Source organism: Anolis sagrei, chromosome 1, assembly GCF_037176765.1.
Source record: "Anolis sagrei isolate rAnoSag1 chromosome 1, rAnoSag1.mat, whole genome shotgun sequence".
Lineage (NCBI taxonomy): Eukaryota > Metazoa > Chordata > Lepidosauria > Squamata > Dactyloidae > Anolis > Anolis sagrei.
In genome coordinates, this window is record NC_090021.1 from 315,785,583 (window position 1) to 315,806,949 (window position 21,367).

Genomic DNA, 21,367 nt, shown 5'->3' on the forward strand with positions numbered 1-21,367 from the left:
ACCCGGGACCTGAGAGCATGTCTGTGCATAGACCTGTTGGTCCCCTGATTTCTGCCTGCAACGTCCAGACTTGCTGCTGTTACGGGATTTTGAAGCCTGCAAGGTGGCTGCTAAAGGATGTCCACCAGAAATTTCAGTGTTTTTTTTTAAATGTGCAGGTGCGAATATGCACATCATTCATATGAGTTTTGTGCCCGAGTCATACATATTTGTTCCTCAAGAGGGCAAAAACTTTGTTCTGGCAAAAGAAACTGTCTTCCACACATTTAATGAAGTTTATGGCTGCTGGAGGCAGGTGTATATGTTGCAATAAGCATTAATTAATTTACACCTGCCTCCAACAGACAAGAGTTCTTTCTCTCACCCTGGACCTTCAACAGATATATAAACCCCACTTGCCTAGTTTCCAACAGACCTGCCATAGATGTGGGTGAAATGTCAGGAGGGAATGCTTCTGGAACATGGCCATACAGCCTGGAAAACTCTCTGCAAAAACTCACTGTTGTGTGCAAGGCTTTTTCTCACATGATCTTCAACAATTTTGTCTAGATGTGTACAGCTTCTAAGTCCTTTATAGATATATATCTATAAAGAACTTAAAAGGACATGTTTTTAGAATTCTGACTCCTGGCACATCTTGTTGCAGCTGTCTGTACTTCCTCATGTAGATTTGGGGATTCTTGTTCCAAATACAGAAGAGAGAAAAAGTGCTGGATGAAGGAACCATTTTGAACATTATGCTCAGATACAACATGTGTATTGTGATGTATGAAATGTGTCCATTTGGATTTCTAAAAAGCTGGACTTTGAAAGGAGATTGTTGAAGATTTAATAACTGTAATTAATATTTAAAAAACCAGATATTAGATTTCAAAATTATAACCTGTACTTATTTGGAATATACTATCTCACTAGCTTCAGTTATGAGAAGTCAAAATGCAACAATTTATTATGAACAGAAATTCCTGAAACTTTGTTATAAATTAATTTAGAAGGATTTAGATATTTTTAATCAATATATAAATACAAACCAAAGGCTCTTTGCATTCATTACTTTGGCAACTTCTAGGAAACTGTATTTTCATGATTCATTCTATTACCAAATTGAAATCAATCTGCAGGGTAGTAGCTAAGAGAAAAGGCTCTGAGTTCTAACATAGAACTTACATTATAGACCAAAATCCAAGGTCAAAATCAAAGTTAACCAAGTGAGGGTTCTGCTTGAGCTAACAAGAAGCATGAAGGATACAGGGGGATGAGGACATTCACGTTCTCTTTCCTGCTGACAGAACCGTTCCATCAGTGATACCAAGTATTATTTTAATGCAAACTACATGAAAAACAGCATAGAAAAAGGGTAGATCTTTAGAGATGGTGTGTCTCAAATTATTCTTTTCAAGGCATCAAGAACTCTTTCCAGTCCTTCTGTGAATAGCTTGGGGACACATTCCCTATAGTTTATCCAAGTCTGAGCAGCAAAATGTACAGAATTCTAATTGTTTTTATGTAGTCCTATGTACATATTGGAATAAAGCATAATTCACTTTAGGCTTTATACATATATTGATACTTTAAATCCCCATTCAAAAGTATGCAAATAAGCAATCCTCTTTTAAATATACAACTTTAACCATTACAGTATTGCATATTTATACCCTACTTACACTATAAATATACAAATGGGAAGTCAGGTTTGCAATTAGTGGTCAAATGAAAATTAATCATAAACTCAATTAATGCTGGCAGGTTTGGAATATTTGTTGCATTACATAGCTCCTGGAATTAGGAAACAACAACTGAAGTATTGCCCAGAAATAAAATCTTGCATTAATTGTTTTCTTAAACTTAAAACTAACAGTTCCTTGCTCACCCAGAGACAGCACTGTCATGAGCATGCTGTCTAGAGCATATTTGAAATATAGACTTGGTCAGCTAATGCCATTCCCTTTGGAACTCTCTACACCCTCTCCACTTTATAGAATGATGATATTCCATTCCTCATAACTAAGGACTGCTGTTCCAGGCTGAGGTGATGAATCAAGATTAAACCTCACCATTCTGCAAGGATTGGGAACACATAGTTCCCAGACTTCCTCAGCACACACAACAATGAACTTACTTTGAAAGGCATGGGTTAGAAGTGCCAAACCAATACCTCACTGGACCAAATACCTTCCACAGGTTGTCTAATGCCTATCCTATTGTGCTCATTTCCAAATGTGCAAGTATTTTCTGGAGATGAGCACGTTTTTATATATTCCCCCTAACCAATGACCCCAAAGCAGCAAACCAGACACCTTTTGATATAGCAGGAAGAACCAAACAAATTGCACATAAGGTTAAAATAATACTGGTGTTAAAATGGATGTTGAATGGTTGAAAGGCTTTGGATTGAATTATTAAACATCTTGCTTTTTTGTTTTACATGTAGGCAGGATTTTCCACTCGAAAGTAGATTCAGCAAACTAGTAAAAACAAGGACTGATTCTGTAAGGGCAACTACGAAAGCAATGAATAGGCAAGAGAAAAACTTTGGAAAATTTGGGAAGTGGGGGGAAGGTGGGAGAGACATTAACATCTTAAGAGCAATTGAATATGAACAACTTTTTACAAAAGGCCTCTTTGTGGTATATTATACAAATGCAGTGTTCTTGTTTTCCTTAAAGTGCTACTGTCATCATCATCAGCATCAATGTGGAACTGTCTATTGCTTGAGCAAGTCTTTCAGTATTGTCCCAGCACTTGCATCAGGGGCTACTGGCAATGGGGTGAAAGTGGGCAAGGCATCAGAAATAGGCTTCATAAGCAGATGCCCAGATCCGCTGGTTCCAAGATTAGATGGGGTGATGAGGGGGACTGCTGCCGATCGGGGTGCGAGGAAGGGATTCACATCTGGTCTCCTACTGGTTCCTGGACCTGATGGATCTGGCAGAAAAAAATCCCAGAAAATATTGCTTAGTTATTGAAGACCTCCTTCTCAGAATGTTAACAACAACAACAACTTCATTTCTAACCCGACCTCTATCCCAAACAGACTCAGGGCAGCTTCCATAAACAAGAGCGGCAAATATTCAATGCCGTGTACAGTATAAAGTGCAAACATTTAAAACCAAGCTAGACAGCCTTGGCTAAAAGCATGTAAATATAAAAGCATATAATACAGTCAGTCCGGCATCATAAATAATATAATTCCACAATTAAAATCCTCATAACGATGTAAAATATAGCTCTTCAATGAATTAAAATAGTTGTTGTCAGGTTTCATCTACTATGAAGGAATCGGTTGATAATTATTCATCTTACTCTCCATAAGCTAGTGAGCAGAAGTTTTAAACTTTTTCTTAAAGGAGAGGAGTGTGGAGGCAGTTCTAATTTATTTAGGAAAGGAGTTCCAGAGGAAGGGGGCGACCACGGAGAAGGCCCCCTCTCTCGTTCCCATCAACCAAGCTTGAGACGGGGGTGGGACTGAAAGGAGAGCATCCCCAATTGACTGCAGAGTCTGAACAGGTTTGTAATCGGGGATGCGGTTTGTCAAATAGTCTGGGCCTGAACCTTTTACGGCTTTATAGGTAATAACAGGCACTTTCAGGGACTAATCATTCTTGAAAACTTGCTGGAAGAAAATTGCTACGAAGAGTGTGGCAGTCTGACTGATCTCCCTGATCTCTCACATCTGTTGAAAGCTTGTCATTTCATTATAGTCTGGTGTCCTAACCTTCTGAATGTTTTAATATTATTTCCTGGTATAAAATTAAAGCTTTATTCCTCCTCACACCTGCATAGGAGGGGAAAGGAGGGGAAAGGATATTATATTCAAGTTCATTCAAGTTTCTTGCTTCACAGCAGTGAACTTGCCACAACCTGTTTCAAGGCCATGAAGAGCACAATTTACCACTATGCACTAGAATCCTTCCTGATCTTGGAAGTTAATCAGGGTCACCCTTGGTTAATACTTGGATGGGAGGCTGCCACTAAATAACAGGTGCTGGCTATATTTCAGAGCAAGGAATTAGCAAAATCACACCTGAGTATCCCTTGCCTAATTCAATGAAATGCACAATACAACAGGTGTCTTGAAGGCACTACACAGACTAATTATAACCTGACAACTTCTTTCTCTTTTATTTTAAGACATGGAAAAGAACATATTCTTATTTTTCCAAAAAACAAAAACAAAAAAACAACCCAAAACAAAACAACAAAACAGTGGAGCAGCAGTCTTGCAAAAAGAAATGACCTAAATAGAATAATAGAATCATTGAGTTGGAAGAGGCATGATGGGCCATCCAGTCCAACCCCCTGCCAAGAAGCAAGAAATAATTTTGCATTGGATTTGTGAGAAATAAGGAAATGTGGGAACTGCTGTGTATTAATTTGTTGCCACATGGAGAAGTCCCCACAAAACTGCAATTCACCACCATTTTGAGCAAACCATCTCTTTTAAAAAAGGATTTTTTTTCTATATGAGAATCAGAACAGAGACTTTAAAAATGAATTGGGACACTCAGGAATGTGTGCATAATAGTTAAAGATAAATCTTTCATTCAGTGAGGCCAACCTTGCAACTATGTATTTATGTCTGTTAATCTATTCTTAACATTTTAAAAGAAATCTGAAATACCCAAACAATTAAGGGATACAGAGTGCATGTCTGGTTTTGTAAGGCACCAATCCAATTCAGGAATGGACAAAGTCCCTCTGAACTTTTTGTCCAGACAAGAAATTTGGGTGCCTGCCAAATAAAATAGGGCACCTTCACTATTCTACCATGAGTGATAAGAGAACAAAAGGTATATAAACCATACTTTTATTGAAAATATAAACTTTCAAAGATAAGCTTTCAGACTGGATATTTCCCAGCGTTGCTGTGAGAATTTAAAGCTAAGCATTCACTGGGAAAACTTTCAGAACCCTGTAGCAAGGAACATTCTCCACAGAGAGGCAAAGTTTTCATAAACTTTTCAAAAGATGGTGTTTTATGAAAAGCCATCTTCTGGGCTCTACTTAACCATTTGCATTGCACAATACTCAACAAGAGCATCCCTCTGGACAGCAAAATGTGATCGCTGTTGTCCGGTTTTGGTCAAAAATGATTTAGCCACTTGTGCTCCTTCTATTTTTATTGGTTTTATACTGATTTATGCAATGCTTTTGACACTAAATAAATAAATTTGCTTCTACAACATGGTTCTGTAGGAAATTTAGGTCATCATCTATAGGACTGCAGTAAAAATAAGAAGTGTAGTTTTTAAACCATATTTACAGCTTCACTGTCACAATGCTTTGATAGCAGGCTGAGGAAATGCAAAAATATTATTTATTATTTATTTATTTACTGTATTTATATACTGCTTTTCTCACACTTGGGGGTAACTCAAAGTGGTTTACAACAAATAATGGCAAAATTCAATGCCTTACATACATAAAAACCAAATCATAAATCTAAACATATAACTACGCATAAATTCAATAAGACAGTTAACCCTAAAATAAGAGGATATTTAAACATGAAAACATAAAAATTAAAAACACCTAATAAAAACATTAAATTCACATGATTAAAAATATTCCCACTTGTAATTGAACCTATCATTTTGCTAAGTCAAAAAAAAAAAAAAGACTTCTAATCTTACCTTGTGCTGTGCAATTAACTTAAAAAACCCTGAAAACCTATATTCAACTGATGCAACATCATCATTCAAGTTCAATATAATGTTTCCTACCTTCAGAAAATGAAAAGGCATTACCTGTCATGTTGCTGGAAGGATTAGCACCAAGTTTGCCAATTCCTGTTGCTCCTAAAGGTTTCATGTCATGAACAGACAGTTTTGGTGGGGGAAGAACTGGGCGGGATTCTGTTTCAAGGAACTTCACAAACAATTCTGAAAAAGACTGAACATTCATACACCAATTATGTGACAAATATTTGGCTCATCAGTTCAAGATGCCTTGAATCAAGTACTGTAGAACAATGCTACGAGTATGGTTTTTATTTCAACATAATCACATTGTTTAACACAAATCTTCAGGACTGTCTGTCAGCAGACAGAGAATCAGGTTCTCACTGATTTCAGGATACAATCCTAAGGAGGGAATTTAGATGATCAAAGTTTTTTTTTCTAAGGTCAACTAGGAATGAAACCAGATTTTGCATGTATGTTTGCATGTATGTTGAAATTAGTCAAGGGCCTCCTCACTTATTAATGCTTACTAAAATATAGAAGATTGATGTTTTAACAATTTGTTTTAGAACTTAACAGAGTGTCCTATATAATTTACTTTGAAGATCCATGATTTCATTGATGTAGGCACTGCTCTACCAACATGGACTGCAATTACTTTTTGCTTCCATTGTGTTTATAACTGCTGAGGCCTATTTATCACCTGAGGCAAGCCTTCTTGTCATGAGCTTCTCCATATCTAAGGCAGTACGTTAGTTTGTCAGAATTCAGAGGAAAAAACAATTATGGATTTACCACACAAAAGCAATTAAGTAAAATACTTACACTGTTGAAAATCGATTGATGGCTTGGCCTCAGAGGTGTGTTGGGGACACTTTTTGATCCAGCACCTCCTCCAAACCACCCAGTCACCCATCGAGTAACACCTGCTTGATCTTCAGACAATAACTAGAAAGCAATTTAAACCAGAAAAAGGGTATTACAATCGGCTACAACCTCATACAACAACAAGAATAAATCCAACAATGTGTTGATAGTTTCAATTTCTTCCTTGCCCATTGCAATCTTCCACCCAAGCTGAAAAACAGCTCTGGGTACAACATAAGTCCTCCAGGGCTGGTTTTGGGAGCACATGAACACCTACAGAAGGAGGTGGGCCCTCTCCTCCTAGTTTCACTTGCTCTATTCTTGTATCAAGAAAACTCAGCTGATCATGCCCTTCATTACAGATGCTATCACTTTTACTATTTATACATTTACTATTCAAACTGGGTATATAATGTATTGTATGTGTGTGTGTGCATATAAATGGCGCAAATAAATAAATAAGTGTGTGTGTGTGTGTGGGGGGGGGTGATGACAATATATCAAATGATATGTTAAAACACATTATAAACTATGCAGTTATATACAGTAAATAGGTTTACCGTTATTAAGGATAACAATGCTATGAAACAAACAAGCCATTCAAAAGCAAAGGAGAAATCATAGTTTCTAGCAATGGAGCTTTGACTATTTTTCTGAATAATCTGCAGAAGGAAGATAAATCTTACATGAGAGAATAGAAATTATATAATGTGCGCAATCTTCAAAATTTCTTCATACACAATTTAGATACCATTTCATTCTCTGAGCACACACTGATCTTCTTGTAGCTAGAGGAGCAGGAACTTCCATTGGAGCAATGGGTTAAACCCTTGTGCCAGCAGCACTGCTGACCAAAAGGTTGGTGGTTCAAATCCAGAGAACAGGGTGAGCTCCCATCTGTCAGCTCCAGCTTCGCATACGGGGACATGAGAGAAGCCTCTCACATAGACATTGCCCAGGATGGCATCCCTGGACAACGTCTATGTGGACAGCCAATTTTTTCACACCAGAAACGACTTGCAGTTTCTCAAGTCGCTCCTGACACGGGAACAAAAGGGGAGCAATGCAGTTTTCTATGAAAAAGGCTCTTCTTCCTATGTACTGACAAATCAAATGTCTTTTATAAGAACATATTAGTATCAACAGTTCGGTCAGACTCAAAACTGTTCAGCTAATTTCAACTGGGCAATTTGGAATAACTTGGTGAATAGAGTATAGTCCATGTGACCAACAGTACTTGAGACAGTTTCTTTATTAGAAGACATGAACAATTAGCTCAAAATGACTCATCTGCTTTAATTTTAAAATATCAAAATAAAGACAACATCATAATTTGCTTACAATTTTTCCAACTTCACAATGGTAGATGATCAACAGCCTGGCTCTCCACTGTGTTTAGCTCCCTACTGTAAGGTAAGTTGCTGGTCTGCTGGAATGGCCATCAATAAATTGAAGCAAGATGTTGGAATTACCTGCTCAATCTCCTCCTTTGGTATTCCCAGGATATTTCCCATTAGCCGGAGCACTTCATGACGCTTATTTTTTGGAGTATGGAAATGACCAATAAAAAGGTTTCTCATCAGCACCCTATCATTGTGGAAAAAAATCTAGCATTACTTGACAGTGCTGATAATCAAGAAAAGGAATTGCATTGATACTGTTTCAAGTAGTAAGGAATAGAAGTCTTACTTTTGAGGCAATACGTTGGAAAACAAGAACTATTTGATAGGCTAAGACATTAAAAGGATTTCAAAATAATTTTGACATGTAATGAAAGACCAGGCTGAGTAACTTTTCTTTTTTTATAAACTGCTTTGTGCCAATCACAGATCTGGCACTTTGTGCTCTTTACTTACATGTTTCTTCCATCTCTGCTCTTTACTTACAGCACATTATCATTTTATGGCACTATAATAATACTGCCACAGAAAAGAATCAGTGCAGAAAATACATTAATCTACTTAACAAACTAAATTAAAGGCTAGTAAATTAACCTTTATTTGTTTTGCAGGAGTTGAATTTTAAATGAATATAGCTGGCACTGTGTATTCCTGGATTCTACATCCAGAGATTTGACCATCCATTGCTTGAAATATTCCACTTCTCTACAATAAATCCAAAAATCAAAACATGACTTTTACCATTTTATATAAGGATTGCCACATAACTATCCCATTTGTATCTAATGGGACTTGAGCATTCATGGATTTGGTATCCATTGGGTGTGCATGCGTGCGTGCATGTCTAACCAAACCCCAGCAAATACAAAGGTCTTACTGTATTCTAAAGAAAACTCTCCATGAACATTTTTGCATATTTTAATTCCTGACAGAGCAATCTGACAGAATTTTTTCTTGCATAAACTTGGTGTGAAGTTGTGCAGAAACATAGCACTGTCAGAGAGATTGTGTACACAACAGCATAGCTCCAAGGTGAGTTCTACAATATGGACATATATCACAAGCATTTGGGTTGCTCCTCAGTTAAAGAAATTGTACTTAATCATATTGGGTTTTAGAGAATAAATTTATTTTGCATCACAGTATTAATTATGAAAGAAAAGACCTTGCTGCCTGGACCAGACAAAGTATACCCCATTAATCTTGATGGGATTCACTTCAAAAGAATTCTGAAGAAATGTGGTCTTGCAGCCTGGTTGGAACAACCTCATCCAATGTCTTATACAAGCAGTCCCCGAGTTACAAACATCCAGCTTACAAATGACTCAGTTCTTGTGGGTTTTTTTGGGCTATATGGCCATGTTCTAGAGGCATTTCTCCTGACGTTTCGCCTGCATCTATGGCAGGCATCCTCAGAGGTAGAGGTCTGTTGGAATTAGGACAATGGGTTTATATATCTGTGGAATGGCTGGGGTGGGGCAAGGAGCTCTTCCCTGCTGCAGTTAGGTGTGAAGTCAGGAGAAATGCCTCTAGAACATGGCCATATAGCCCGAAAAAACCCACAAGAACTGAGTGATTCCGGCCATGAAAGCCTTCGACATGACAAATGACTCATAGTTAAGAATGGGGGTGAAATGAGAGAAATCTACTCCTTGGAAGAGAAATTCACTCCTGGAAAAATTATCATGGGGAAAAGGTGTCTCAACTGAAGCTTTCTCACCAATCCTTGTTTCCACAACAAGCCAAACTTTTCCAAATCCAATTCTTACTGGAACATTTTCTGAACAGGGGCACAGACAGCAAAACAAACACCACAAGGATGTTAATAATACTGATAATAATATTTTTTATTTCTTATCTGCCTCTCCCCATGGCTCGATACATGTAAAGTATTTCTATAAAATACACATTAATCACACAGGACCCTTCTCTGTGCTATCCAAAGTGCTCTCTCTATCTCTGGCTAGATATAAACTTTAAAAATGTACCTCTTCTGACTTACAAACAAATGCAACTAAAGAACAAATCTACAGAACCTATCTTGTTTGTAACTTGGAGGCTGCCTGTACTTTATTATTTTGGAGGGCTTGTTTCCCTTCTTGAATCATCTCATTGAAGACCAAGGTGAGAGTCAGTATTACCAACTGTATACAATTCCCCAAGCTTTCACTGAAGTTGTTCTCCTCCTTCTATCTCCCATGTGGGAAAGGAGAGAAATATCAGGAATCAATTTAAATGTTAGTTATACTTCCTCTGAAGTGGTGCTCAATATTGGGGAGGGGGCTCTTGAAAGAAATAATCTGGAAGATTAGTTAATTGATTGTGACCAATTGAATATGGCCACCATAATACAAAACACCTTTTGAAACAGGCATTTCATGTCACAGCAAGTGTTTTAGAAAAGGTGCGTGTTCCTTTCCAAAAGAGAGAATTTAAACTCCAAATATAAAACATTTTTCTCATTTTAGAGACTCACTTGTCCACTTTTCCTTCTGTGCTGTTTATGAGGTTCATTAGTTTCTTTTGTGCATCTTCTAACATTTCTTGCTGTAGTTCACCTACAGAAATAAGATTTTGCTGTAATGAGGAAACAATAAACGCTGCAGATATTTTATCATCGTAATGATTCCTTTCTTGTCTGAAATGGCTTCCCTTAGAATTTCCATGAGGAACTTCTATGAATAATAATATACAAAAAGCACTTCCCAATATAAACATTATACTTATTCTACTTGTTCTTTAAAATTACAGTAGCAGTGACATGATAACAATAGCAATGTCTTATTTGAATCATTCCAAACTATCTCCATTTCAATTTCTGTGGACTTTACTAGTTTAGCTCGGATTTTTTGGGGCTGCGACTGCAAATGTAGCAACCTTTAATATTGTATTTTTGGAATAATCTGCTAACAAGTCACAGATAACTGCTGACTGTTGCCATGCTGCCCTTTCTTCCAAAAGGCCTTCCAGAAGATTGTTTCTAGGGTCATTATACAAAGGGCAATGTAACAGATAGTGGGTTAAATCTTCTCTTTCCCTCGACTCACAAATACAATGTCATTGGGCATGAGGGATCTCTCTATAGCTTCCCTCTAGCCAGCCTGATGCCATTGTTTGGAAGTGCAGGGCTGTAAATGCTTTTCTAAGGGCTATAGACATCAAGTCTTGAAGATATTGTTGACAATATTGGTCACTCTTTAGTAGAGGGTACCAAGTAGTAAAACCCTTCTGTTTATCAGTCTGCAAGTTGTCAGATGTATCCACCTCAAGATTTTTTTTTCTAATCGCCTTCTTGTCCAACTGCATTAGGGTTGTTGTTGATCCATCACAATACAGATGGAGCAGGGCCAACCAGTGTTGAGCACAACCTCCCTGCTTACATTGCTCCATCAAGCATTGCTTTGTTATACTCTCATCCATGCGAGGGACTTCTAGAGTGTCATTCTGCTGACATTCCAGCTCTCTTCCATTTGCATCTCTCCCTCAGAGGTAGCCTTTCTATCTTTATACTGCCCTCTTGTGGGTTCACCTAAGTGCTGCATACATACATACATACATACATACATACATACATATTTATTCATTTTGGGACCAACGCCCAAATGGGGTAGGTTTATTTGTTGAAACCATCCATGTACTTTAAATTGGATAATGAAGGGCATGTGTATCAAGTCTGGTCCAGATGCATCACGCCATGTACAAGCCTTTGTGGAACGTACATACATACATTCACTTTTAGATATACAGATATGAATAAGAAAGGTGCAAAAACTACTCTGATCATATATGTAAACTCCAAAACCTGAGATTTTAAAAAGAATACTTTTTACACACTCTTGTTATATTGGCAAGAAGATAATTGTTTGCTTTTTCACAAAACAGTCTGAAGCAATCTGGCCAGGATTTCTAGCTAATGAAAAGGATTATAAATTGGCACAAAGCAAACATCTTTTCAGAGTTGTTTCAGAAAAGGATGACACATATGGAAAAATTGTTAATACCTTTCAATTTCTGTTAAAATATCTGTCATATTATCCTGACAGAATGGAAAGAGAGCCAAAGCACAGACAGCAAAATATAAATCCACCACTCAAAACAAGTGAACCATTCAGCCTTGGTTAAATTATATAAAACTGAGAAAATAAGATCTCTTAAAATGATTCGGCCTGTAACCTCAGACACATATACTAGTGAGTAAACCTCTCAGAACACAATATGGTCACATAAACATGGGCAGGACTGCACTGTTCTAAGTTCCTGGTCAGAGTCTAATATAATCAATCAGTTGACGATCTCCTTCCATCAGTGGCAATCTCCTCTGTCCTTTTCACTCCTTTGTGCACTCAAAAATCTGCTCCAGAGTACTGGGAAATCCTCTGAAGCTAAATCTCATTGGTACCAAGGACTACAGGAGGGACGAAGAAAGCAAGCTCTGGTGTTCCACCATGAGAGCAACACTGGACTTAGGCAAGTATAATAAACTTAGGTATTCTCATGAGATGTTTAGACAAGCCAGATCAAAATGTGATCCATGAAGCATCCGTAAGAACTAAATACAGATTTCTAGAAAAGAATTTAACTAGCTTTTGGAGCGATATACTAATGAACAGAGCTAGCTTCTGTCTATTTTTGGAGGGTTAACTAATGGATAGAGCTAGCTTTTTCCGGTAGCCATAATGCCTATGCAAATGGGCCAGTGCCTAAAAGTACACTTACAAAGTACCAACTTAATTTTGTTTCATACTACACATCACTATGGACCAATTCTGATACAGTTCGGTTCTATAGTTTATATGTGTGGTGTGATGGGAAGAAAGCTCCAAGGACATTATGAATTTGGAAGCATCTACTGATCTTGAGAATATACAAGCTTCTGACTCCACAGAAAACTAAATGCATTTGAGATTGTTTATAGTTTACAGTCCATTTGTAACAAAGTAGGATTTTTAAAAAAAATCTCCAAAGAAAACTCTTAATGTCAGTAAAATATATACTCAATTTAAGGAACAAACTATACCAGTAAGGCTATTCAAAAGTTATTTCTGTTTCCGAGAATCCGTTTTTGATTAAAAATGTGAGTATGCATGCTCAATAACTTTTTATATTTCAAACAGGTGTGGTAGACAATGCATTTTAGAAAAAAGAGGTAAAAAATCTTTATTCTGACAACATGCATTTTTAGCTATAAGTTTAGACATGTCATTTCCAAAGGTAAGGCTTTAAAAGATCAATAGTGATTTGGCAGTGCTAGTTAAGTACTTTGTGCACATAAGTAGGAATGAAGCTTTTACAAATATAGAATGTATAACTATACGAAAAATATAAGCAAGGCACAAGGAACACATTCTAAAAATATAGAATCTATCTTTTTATTTCATGCTAATTAAAGTGTAAAAGGAGAGCCATTAGAGTTTTGGGTCAGAACAAGGGAAACTCAGGTTCAAAGTAACATTCAATCATGAAACCCTTGCCATATGACCTTTGGCTAATCACTACCCTTTCCTCCAACTCCACAGAACTGTAAAGACAAAATGAAATGGAGTAGAGAACCATACTTCTCACTTTTAGCTCAATTGCAGGAAAATAAGAAAGAAAAAAAGTAAATTGTTTTGTTAATATATTGTTTCCTTCAACTAAGCATTGCTTACATCTCATCTAGACTACTGTAACAGGCTCTATGTGGAGCTGCCCATGAAGAGTGTTCAGAAACTTCAATTAGTCTAAAGAGCTACAAGCCAGGTTACTTACAGATGCTTGGAGCATACAACTCCTCTGCTACGGCACCTTCACTGGCTGCCAATTTGTTTCCGAGCCCAATTCAAGCTGTTGGTTTCGACCTTTAAACCCTTAAAAGGTTCAGGTCCAACTTACTCATCTGACTGCATCTCCTCATATCAACTGACTCGCTCTTTATGATCTTCAGGGGAGATCCTACTCTCACTTTCACCACCGTCGCAAATGTGATTGACATCAACGAGGGAGAGGGCATTCCCAGTGGCTGCCCTGAATTTGTGGAACACCCTCCCAAAAGAAATTAAAACAGATCCCTTTATTCTTTTAAGATCCAACTAAAAACCTTCTTGTTTTGATAGGTTTTTAGTGAAGGAAATATCATACATTATGGACTGGAGCAATGTGCAATATATCTTGATGGGAATGTACACTGCACCTGTTTCTCAAATTTGCTTATTTTATGATGCTTATATTTATTATCGATGTATTCTGATTGTTGTTTATATGATTTTAATATGTTGTAAGCCGCTTTGGGTCCCGTGAGGGAGAAAAGCGGGATATAATTAAATATTTATTATTATCATCAGGCTAAATTTAGTATTGCACAAAAGATGACTGCTCATCTGTTTGTATATAATCAACTTCTATCATAGAATGGACTTATGGAAAGATATACTGTGATACTTTAATTAATTGGCATAAAAAGACAGGGCAGCACTACAGTTCAGTGTGGGCTCCTGATAATTAGAGACATGATTCTCTGCAATTTTTAACCATTTATGGAAATTCAAAAACCTCCATCTGGTATGCCTTCTATTTTTTTTTTATTAATTTCGCCTGCCAAAAAAATACAGTTAAAAATTCCTTCACAGCAGTTTAGGCCAACAAATCTGTGTCTGGGAATGTATTGGCCACCGTTCAATAAGGCATTATATGTTTGCTTGTGTAAATAATGTCTTTTGAATACAGTTTCCTTTTTATTTTGTTAAACTGTCACATCTGATGGGTGATGGGAAGGGAGGAGGGTGCCAATTCCATTCCCAAATCCTATACAACACTCCACACCCACAATCTGTGCCAGAGATACAGTACGATTTAGAGTAGACTATTATATTTGTTATTACAGTGGTGGCACACATGCCAAGATGCTGACCACTACTATTAGGTTAACCATTGAGGGAAACAGGGAAGCTATAATGGTTCACGACAAGGGTAACAGCCATACTGAAAGAGGGAAGCTAAGAAGTTGAAGGTGGAGCAAGATACTTCTCTAAATCCAATCTTAATCTCCGATTATTAAAAACTGATGATTGCCTGTAGATACTGAGAAACATAATAATATTAGAAGTATCGAGACTCTTGCTTGGCAAACCAGATAGCTAATTTTAGGTAGATTCCTCCTTTTTACTATGATGGCTTAGTCACTGAGTATAGGAACAGTTTTGTGGTATTGATATTTGCTTTCACTAGAACTCAAAAATCTATTTGCTGCGAAAGGCACATGAAGAACTGAGAATCCTTCAACAATGAAATCCAAACTTTTCTTCATTTTATTAATAAAATAGTTTAAGACAGGAATGGCAGTTATACAATGGTCAAAATCCTTGCCAATCTACTAAAATTGTCCAAAGATCTACCAAATTATTCAGACTTCTCTTTGGTGGATCCTTGACTTACATGAGACAGAAAAATGTATGCATGTATTCAGAGACACTGTTGAATATGGTAGACTCTGCTCTAATGGACTAAATTTCTAGAAGAAACCACATGGACTGAAGCCTATTTACTTCATCTCACAGATTTTAATTTTGGGACTTGACCTTTAATCCTTATCTGTAGGAACGTGCCTAGTGTTCCACTTCTCATTGATACTACAGTGCGACACAATGATGTCAAATAACAGAAATGCTGCGGACAGGCTATTAAGTTTCTAGTTATCTGCCCTGAGCAGTACTGGATAGCATAATTTATGAGATTATTAACCAAGGCCTTTTATGTAGTTTTGAATTTTAATCCAATAGAGATTTGATGTTATTAAGAGAAAGGTTTATTCTAACAATGAACCAAATTCTTAATCATTTTTGTTTGGACAAGGATTCAAAGGCATAGAATCGTAAAAATAAGTTATCTCACTTCCCAGTTAAGTGTGGAAAACTTTGGCTTAAAACAAAGTAAGACTTTGGCTTTTAAAAACTATTTATGATTTAACATATTGCTTGCTGCAACATCCCCTTTAGTTTAACTGCTACTCCCAGCAATGGTTAATTCTAGACCAATTCCATATGGCAATACACAAAACAGATGGCCAGATCACAAGGAAGGGATATGTCCCTGATTCCAGTGGAATGTGCCATGATTTACATCCTTGTCTGGAGATGCATCAAAATTTAGCACACAGAAGCAGCTTTACTGTGCTATTCTATTTGCTTCCTGGCCTAAATACCCCAAATTCTCTGCAGTGGTTCTCAACCTGTGGGTCCCCAGATGTTTTGGCCTACAACTCCCAGAAATCCCAGTCAATTTACCAGCTGTTAGGATTTCTGGGAGTTGAAGACCAAAACATCTGGGGACCCATAGGTTGAGAACCACTGCTCTAGATTCTATCTGATCTTGGAAGTTAAACAGGATCGGTCCTGGTTAATACTTGGATGGGAGATCACCTATGAATGCAGGTGCTTTACACTATATTTCAGAAGAAGGAACTAGCAAAACTGCCTATAAATATTCCTTGTTCAAGAAAACGCTATGAAATTCCTGAGGCCACCATAAAGCAATAAGCGACTTGAAGGCACACATACACATTTTCCCTCTAGCACAGTAAGGCATGGCACCAACAAATTCTACCTTTGCTAGTAAGTGACAACATCATGAAAAAAAAATTTCCTTATGACTTACATGTTTTTTAACCAATCTGCAAACCCCAGGATTTTGTTTGTTTATAACATACTATAAAAATGAAAACGAATTGTCTCTGCCACATTCATCAAGACTATCCAAAAGGTGTGAGAATGTAGCACATTGGCTACAGGTTGCATATACTTTCCGCAATATTATCCTATGAAAGTAAAAACTGCAACACACAGCTGGAATGTAAGGCAGTGTTTATACAATGAATCCATAAACATTGCAACTTCTTGTGCAATCAATGCTGACCTACTGTGGCCTTTTCTCTGTGGCCAAATCCCCATATGTCTCACTGACCCCAATCATTATTTTCCCATCTGATGATCAAGGGCGTACAGAAGCCACTGCTGGAAAAGATTGCATTTTTATCTTCTTTTGCTTAGGACAACTCAAACACAGGATGGCTCCTTCGAGACTTTTTATAGTTTGTATTAATTTTGATTTACTGAGCTGCCTTGAGTTGCTTTTGCTAAATAGGGAGCATGATTAAATGGTCTAAACAAACATCAAGACCCACACTCCCCTTTTAAGCACAAAGTAGACAATGGGCCAATAATGCTGAGCCTAAATGCAGAAGGCTTGCTTGCTCACTTTTCTCTTGAAACCCTTTCACATGGATGATGAGTGGAATAAAAGCTTTAAAAATTGTATTTTGGATGCTGTGAGTTCTAAGGCACCAGGGACAAAGCAAGATTTAGATTAAGCACATCATCTATCCTAATGCAGCATCTGTATGAACTCAAATGTTAGAAGATATTGTGAGGGGAATTCCTCATAAGTGAACAAATTCCCAATCACACTCGAGCTGTGTTATCAGTAGGTTGTTGCCTGTTATTCAGAAATATTAGGAAGACCAGGGGGCATAAATATACACAGCCAAGGACTAGCAGAACCATATTTCTTTTGCAATTCCAGTGTCTGATTATGTCAGTCCAAAGAAACAACTCTCAGTAAAATGGAAGCATCAATAACAGATTTGAAGAACCAGGTTTTCATAGAGGTTAAGTATGCTTAGCTTGCTTATGCTGCTGACAAACTTTCTCTATGAAATATCTATGAGACTCAAGACGCATCTATATGATAAATAAAATTCTTACAGAAAGAACCTTAATTATACTTTACTAAAATGTCAAGAGATCATTATTCTCAAAACAGTTTAGAAGTAAGGAGGCTAGTCCCTACATGTTTGGTTTCAGGTTCTCTCATACAACAAGAGCTATTATCTTTTATTAAACCAATGTTTCTCCTGGCAAGCCTTTCAGCTGTCTGGCCAAAAGGCATGTTAAAATACATTTCAAACGTATTTCCTCAACACTTTGGAGTGTTTAATCAAACCCCCCAAAATTGGCAAGTTTTCCAGTAAACACACTATGTAATATATAGACTAGGGATCAATGCCAGTTCTGATCTCTATTTTTTTTCTATTTTATGTCCACTAGATGCGGATTCTGTATAAATTGTTATTTGGGGGGGGGGGGGGGAAGCTACAAGAAAATCTATATGACTTTTTGTGCACATTTCTATTGGTATATATCTTTCCAAGTTTTACAAGCAGTTTTCCTAATTTTGTGCCTTTTGGACATTATTTTTTCACCAATATTTGCATTTGTGTGGACTATTTGATTCATGTTTTTCAGAAACCAGATAACAGCAATCAACAATTTTGTTTACTCCTTATAGGATATGGAGTTTGGGAGGAGCACCTTAATGTGATTTCCATGCCTGTTGCTGTACAAAAAAAATGTAAGAGTGATACATCTTTGTTTAAATGGAAGATTTCTGAATCTAGAACAGTATCTCTCAGCCACTGATCCTCTAGATCGCTTCTTCTTAAACTGTGGGTCCCGACCTCAAATGAGGTTCCTTTAGCTCAATGTTTGGGTCATAAGAATTTTGGCAACAGTAAAAAGTTTCTTAACTCCAACCATTTACACAAATCTGTTAGGAAGAATGTGCAGATTACAGCAGGCTCTGCAGAAAATGCTTTGGCAGGGACTGCTGTAATCTGAACTTCATCTAAAGGAAAATCAGTCTATTTAGTAAGCCTTGCAAATGCTGATTTATTATTTTTTCCTACCTATTTTATATCCTTATATACCCAAAATCTCAGATGAAAACAGGTCACTACAGGAAAAAGTTTAAGACAGGATATTAACTGAGATAGCATACTAGTTGTAGGGTAGGTCCCTACAAGAAAAAAAAAATCAGCCAACTTGCTACAGCTCCTCGGTCTCCTCTCTAAGGCACACATATTATAAAACAAGAATAAAGAGAGAACAATTTACTTCCCACAATCTGCATTTTCTGTCCTATAGGACAGAAAGGCTTCATTCAGTCTTCCTGTTCTGGCAACAGCCTTTTCTCTTTTGAGAACAATTTCCTTTAGTTAAATGATCAACTTAAAACAGGAATTTAAGCATTAGGATAGACACTCCCAACTTCAAAAATACATTGTTAGGTACAAAACAGACCCTCTGCAAATGAAAAGGCACTCAATTTGAGCAAGTTACTCCTTCAATTCCCTCCCTTCCTCAATAACTCTTTGAGCACCTTCCCACACACCATTAGTAGGCATGGAGGGCAGCAGTAGAAAGGAGAGTGAGATAGAGCTCTTGCATGACTAGAATTTTGGGTTCAGGCAATGGATGATCTTTAAATCAGCTAAAGAGCACCATCGCTAAACAGCCTTCTTGTATTTTTGTTACAATCAGTCCCTTGAAGAAGCAGAAGATAAGTTTGCTGGTTGACATAAAAATGCTTGCAAGCATTGATCCCAACTTCTTTCAGAAATGACCAAAATCTAGTCTAAGTATACAATTTCTTAAAGGATGCTCAAACCATCTGGTTTTTGTGACCAAAGAGAAGTTTCATGAATTATCATGAAGCGATGGAGAAAGCCACTCACATTCACTAGAGATGCACACTACATGTAATACAATAACAGTTAAGTCCTCAACCTCATGAGGGTGCTCTTGGACAGTTTATAAATCTCCTTTCTGGTTACCAGTCAGAATCACACCACATGTCAAATCTCCCTCCACCATTCAGGTAGTCGTCCACCCACTCGGGCCTTAGGAAACGCCTTTTATCCTGCCATTGTCCCTCAATGATCTGTTGTTAAAACTTAATTTGTCACCTCATCACTATATCCACAACTCTCACATATTATGGCTATTAATACAGTCTGATTATAACAGTCCGCTTCTAGGCACCAGTTCACCCCATGCATCTGAGAAAGTAGACTGAGTCTGTAAATGCTTAAACTACAACTCTGCTCTCTCACTTAATCTCAAAGATAATACGAGCCATTGAAATAACAAGCATGTGGGCGATTTCAACAGAAAGAAAGAAACAACAAAAATGAACAAAATCTGGCTACCAGTATTTAAAAACTTTAGAATCAGAACAGTAAATAAAGAGCAACACTAAAAAAGCAGGGGAATTCCAGATTAGAATCAATCAGGGCTAGCTAAGACCTCCCAACAAAGGATTCCCCCAGGCAGGAAGCAGCCAGGCTCTGAAGCTGCAAGGCCATTCAATGCTAATCAAGGTGGCCAATTGCAACATTCCTGCCTCAAGCAGACAAAGAGTTCTTTCTCCCACCCTGGACATTCCACAGATATATAAACCTCAGTTGCCTAGTTTCCAACAGACTCTTCAACCTCTGAGGATGCCTTCCAGACATGTGGATGAAACTTCAGGAGAGAATGCTTTTGGAACATGGCCATGCAGCCCGGAAAACTCACAGCAACCCAGTTATTCCAGCCATGAAAGCCTTCGACAACACATAATACTAGATATCTTCTATGTTGAACTTAAAGAATATGCTGTTCCCAATTGTCTGATCAGAGAAAGGAGGCATACTGACAAGAGTGAATCAGGGTGAGGCAGATTCCTTGAATAGAACTTAAAACAGAAATGTTGATGCAAGAATTTGGGACTGGGGAGTGAGGGACACACTTTACGACATTCACTGCAGAATGAAAAATAGGTTCTAACAGATTTCCTGCATTTATAGAGGTATTCATGACAGACTACTTTGTGCAAAAACTTCAAAGAATCTTGTTACCTTGTTTTTTAAGCTCCTCAATTTGCTCTTCTTTGAGATCCAGCTGTTCTGTTAACCTTGATGCAGAATCCAATGCTTCATTAGCTTCTTCTAACTTTTCCTGTTAAAATGAAACAGGTCATTATAGCACTTATTTGTCATAGCGGCATATCTACTGATACAGCAAATTTTAGTTTAAAATAAATGTTGTTTTATTCATCTGGTCTACATGCCCCAAACTTTTTACAGGAAGCTCCTATGAGTCATTTCTGGAAAAAAAATCTAGGCAAGATCAGGTATGTTCTATTCCTGTCCCAAAACCTTGACTTGCCTTTAAGATGATCTTATCTTTTTATGGACCTTCTAATTAATTTCCATTTTTTGGCTCTTTCTGCCATTGCTGTCCTTATTTGCCTTACTAATTGAAATCAAAACAGATTGCATTCTGCCACCATATTATCCTACCTGCAATGAAATGACTTTCTCTTCCTGCTGTTCTGCTTTTTTCTTCCATTCTGCAGTCTGCCTTTGATGTTTTTGTAACTCTGCCGAATACATGGCTTTCTCTTCTGAAGAAAAAAATAGGCCCATTTAGCATATCTAATAATCAGCTCCCACCATCCTTTTAATGTTTCCAAATGTTAGGGAATGTAAGATTTTAAAGGAATTGCTCATTTTAAAGATAGTTACAAAATTGTAGCTCTTTTTAAAACATACACTCACAAAGTATTTAT

At 37.3% G+C, this 21,367-nt stretch overlaps 1 protein-coding gene across 1 annotated transcript in view; it reads right to left on the reverse strand.

Annotated features, from left to right (window-relative positions):
• Positions 1-983: 983 nt before the first annotated feature.
• Positions 984-21,367, reverse strand: part of TRIP11 (thyroid hormone receptor interactor 11) — a 54,238-nt gene continuing 33,854 nt past the window's right edge. The window contains exons 14-20 of the mRNA XM_060756614.2: positions 21,099-21,202; positions 20,655-20,754; positions 10,425-10,506; positions 8,021-8,135; positions 6,507-6,629; positions 5,748-5,892; positions 984-2,925 (exon numbers count right to left, since the gene is read on the reverse strand). Of these exons, the coding sequence (XP_060612597.2) occupies positions 2,705-2,925; positions 5,748-5,892; positions 6,507-6,629; positions 8,021-8,135; positions 10,425-10,506; positions 20,655-20,754; positions 21,099-21,202 (890 nt within the window). The 3' untranslated portion in view covers positions 984-2,704. The remainder of the gene's footprint in view (positions 2,926-5,747; positions 5,893-6,506; positions 6,630-8,020; positions 8,136-10,424; positions 10,507-20,654; positions 20,755-21,098; positions 21,203-21,367) is intronic.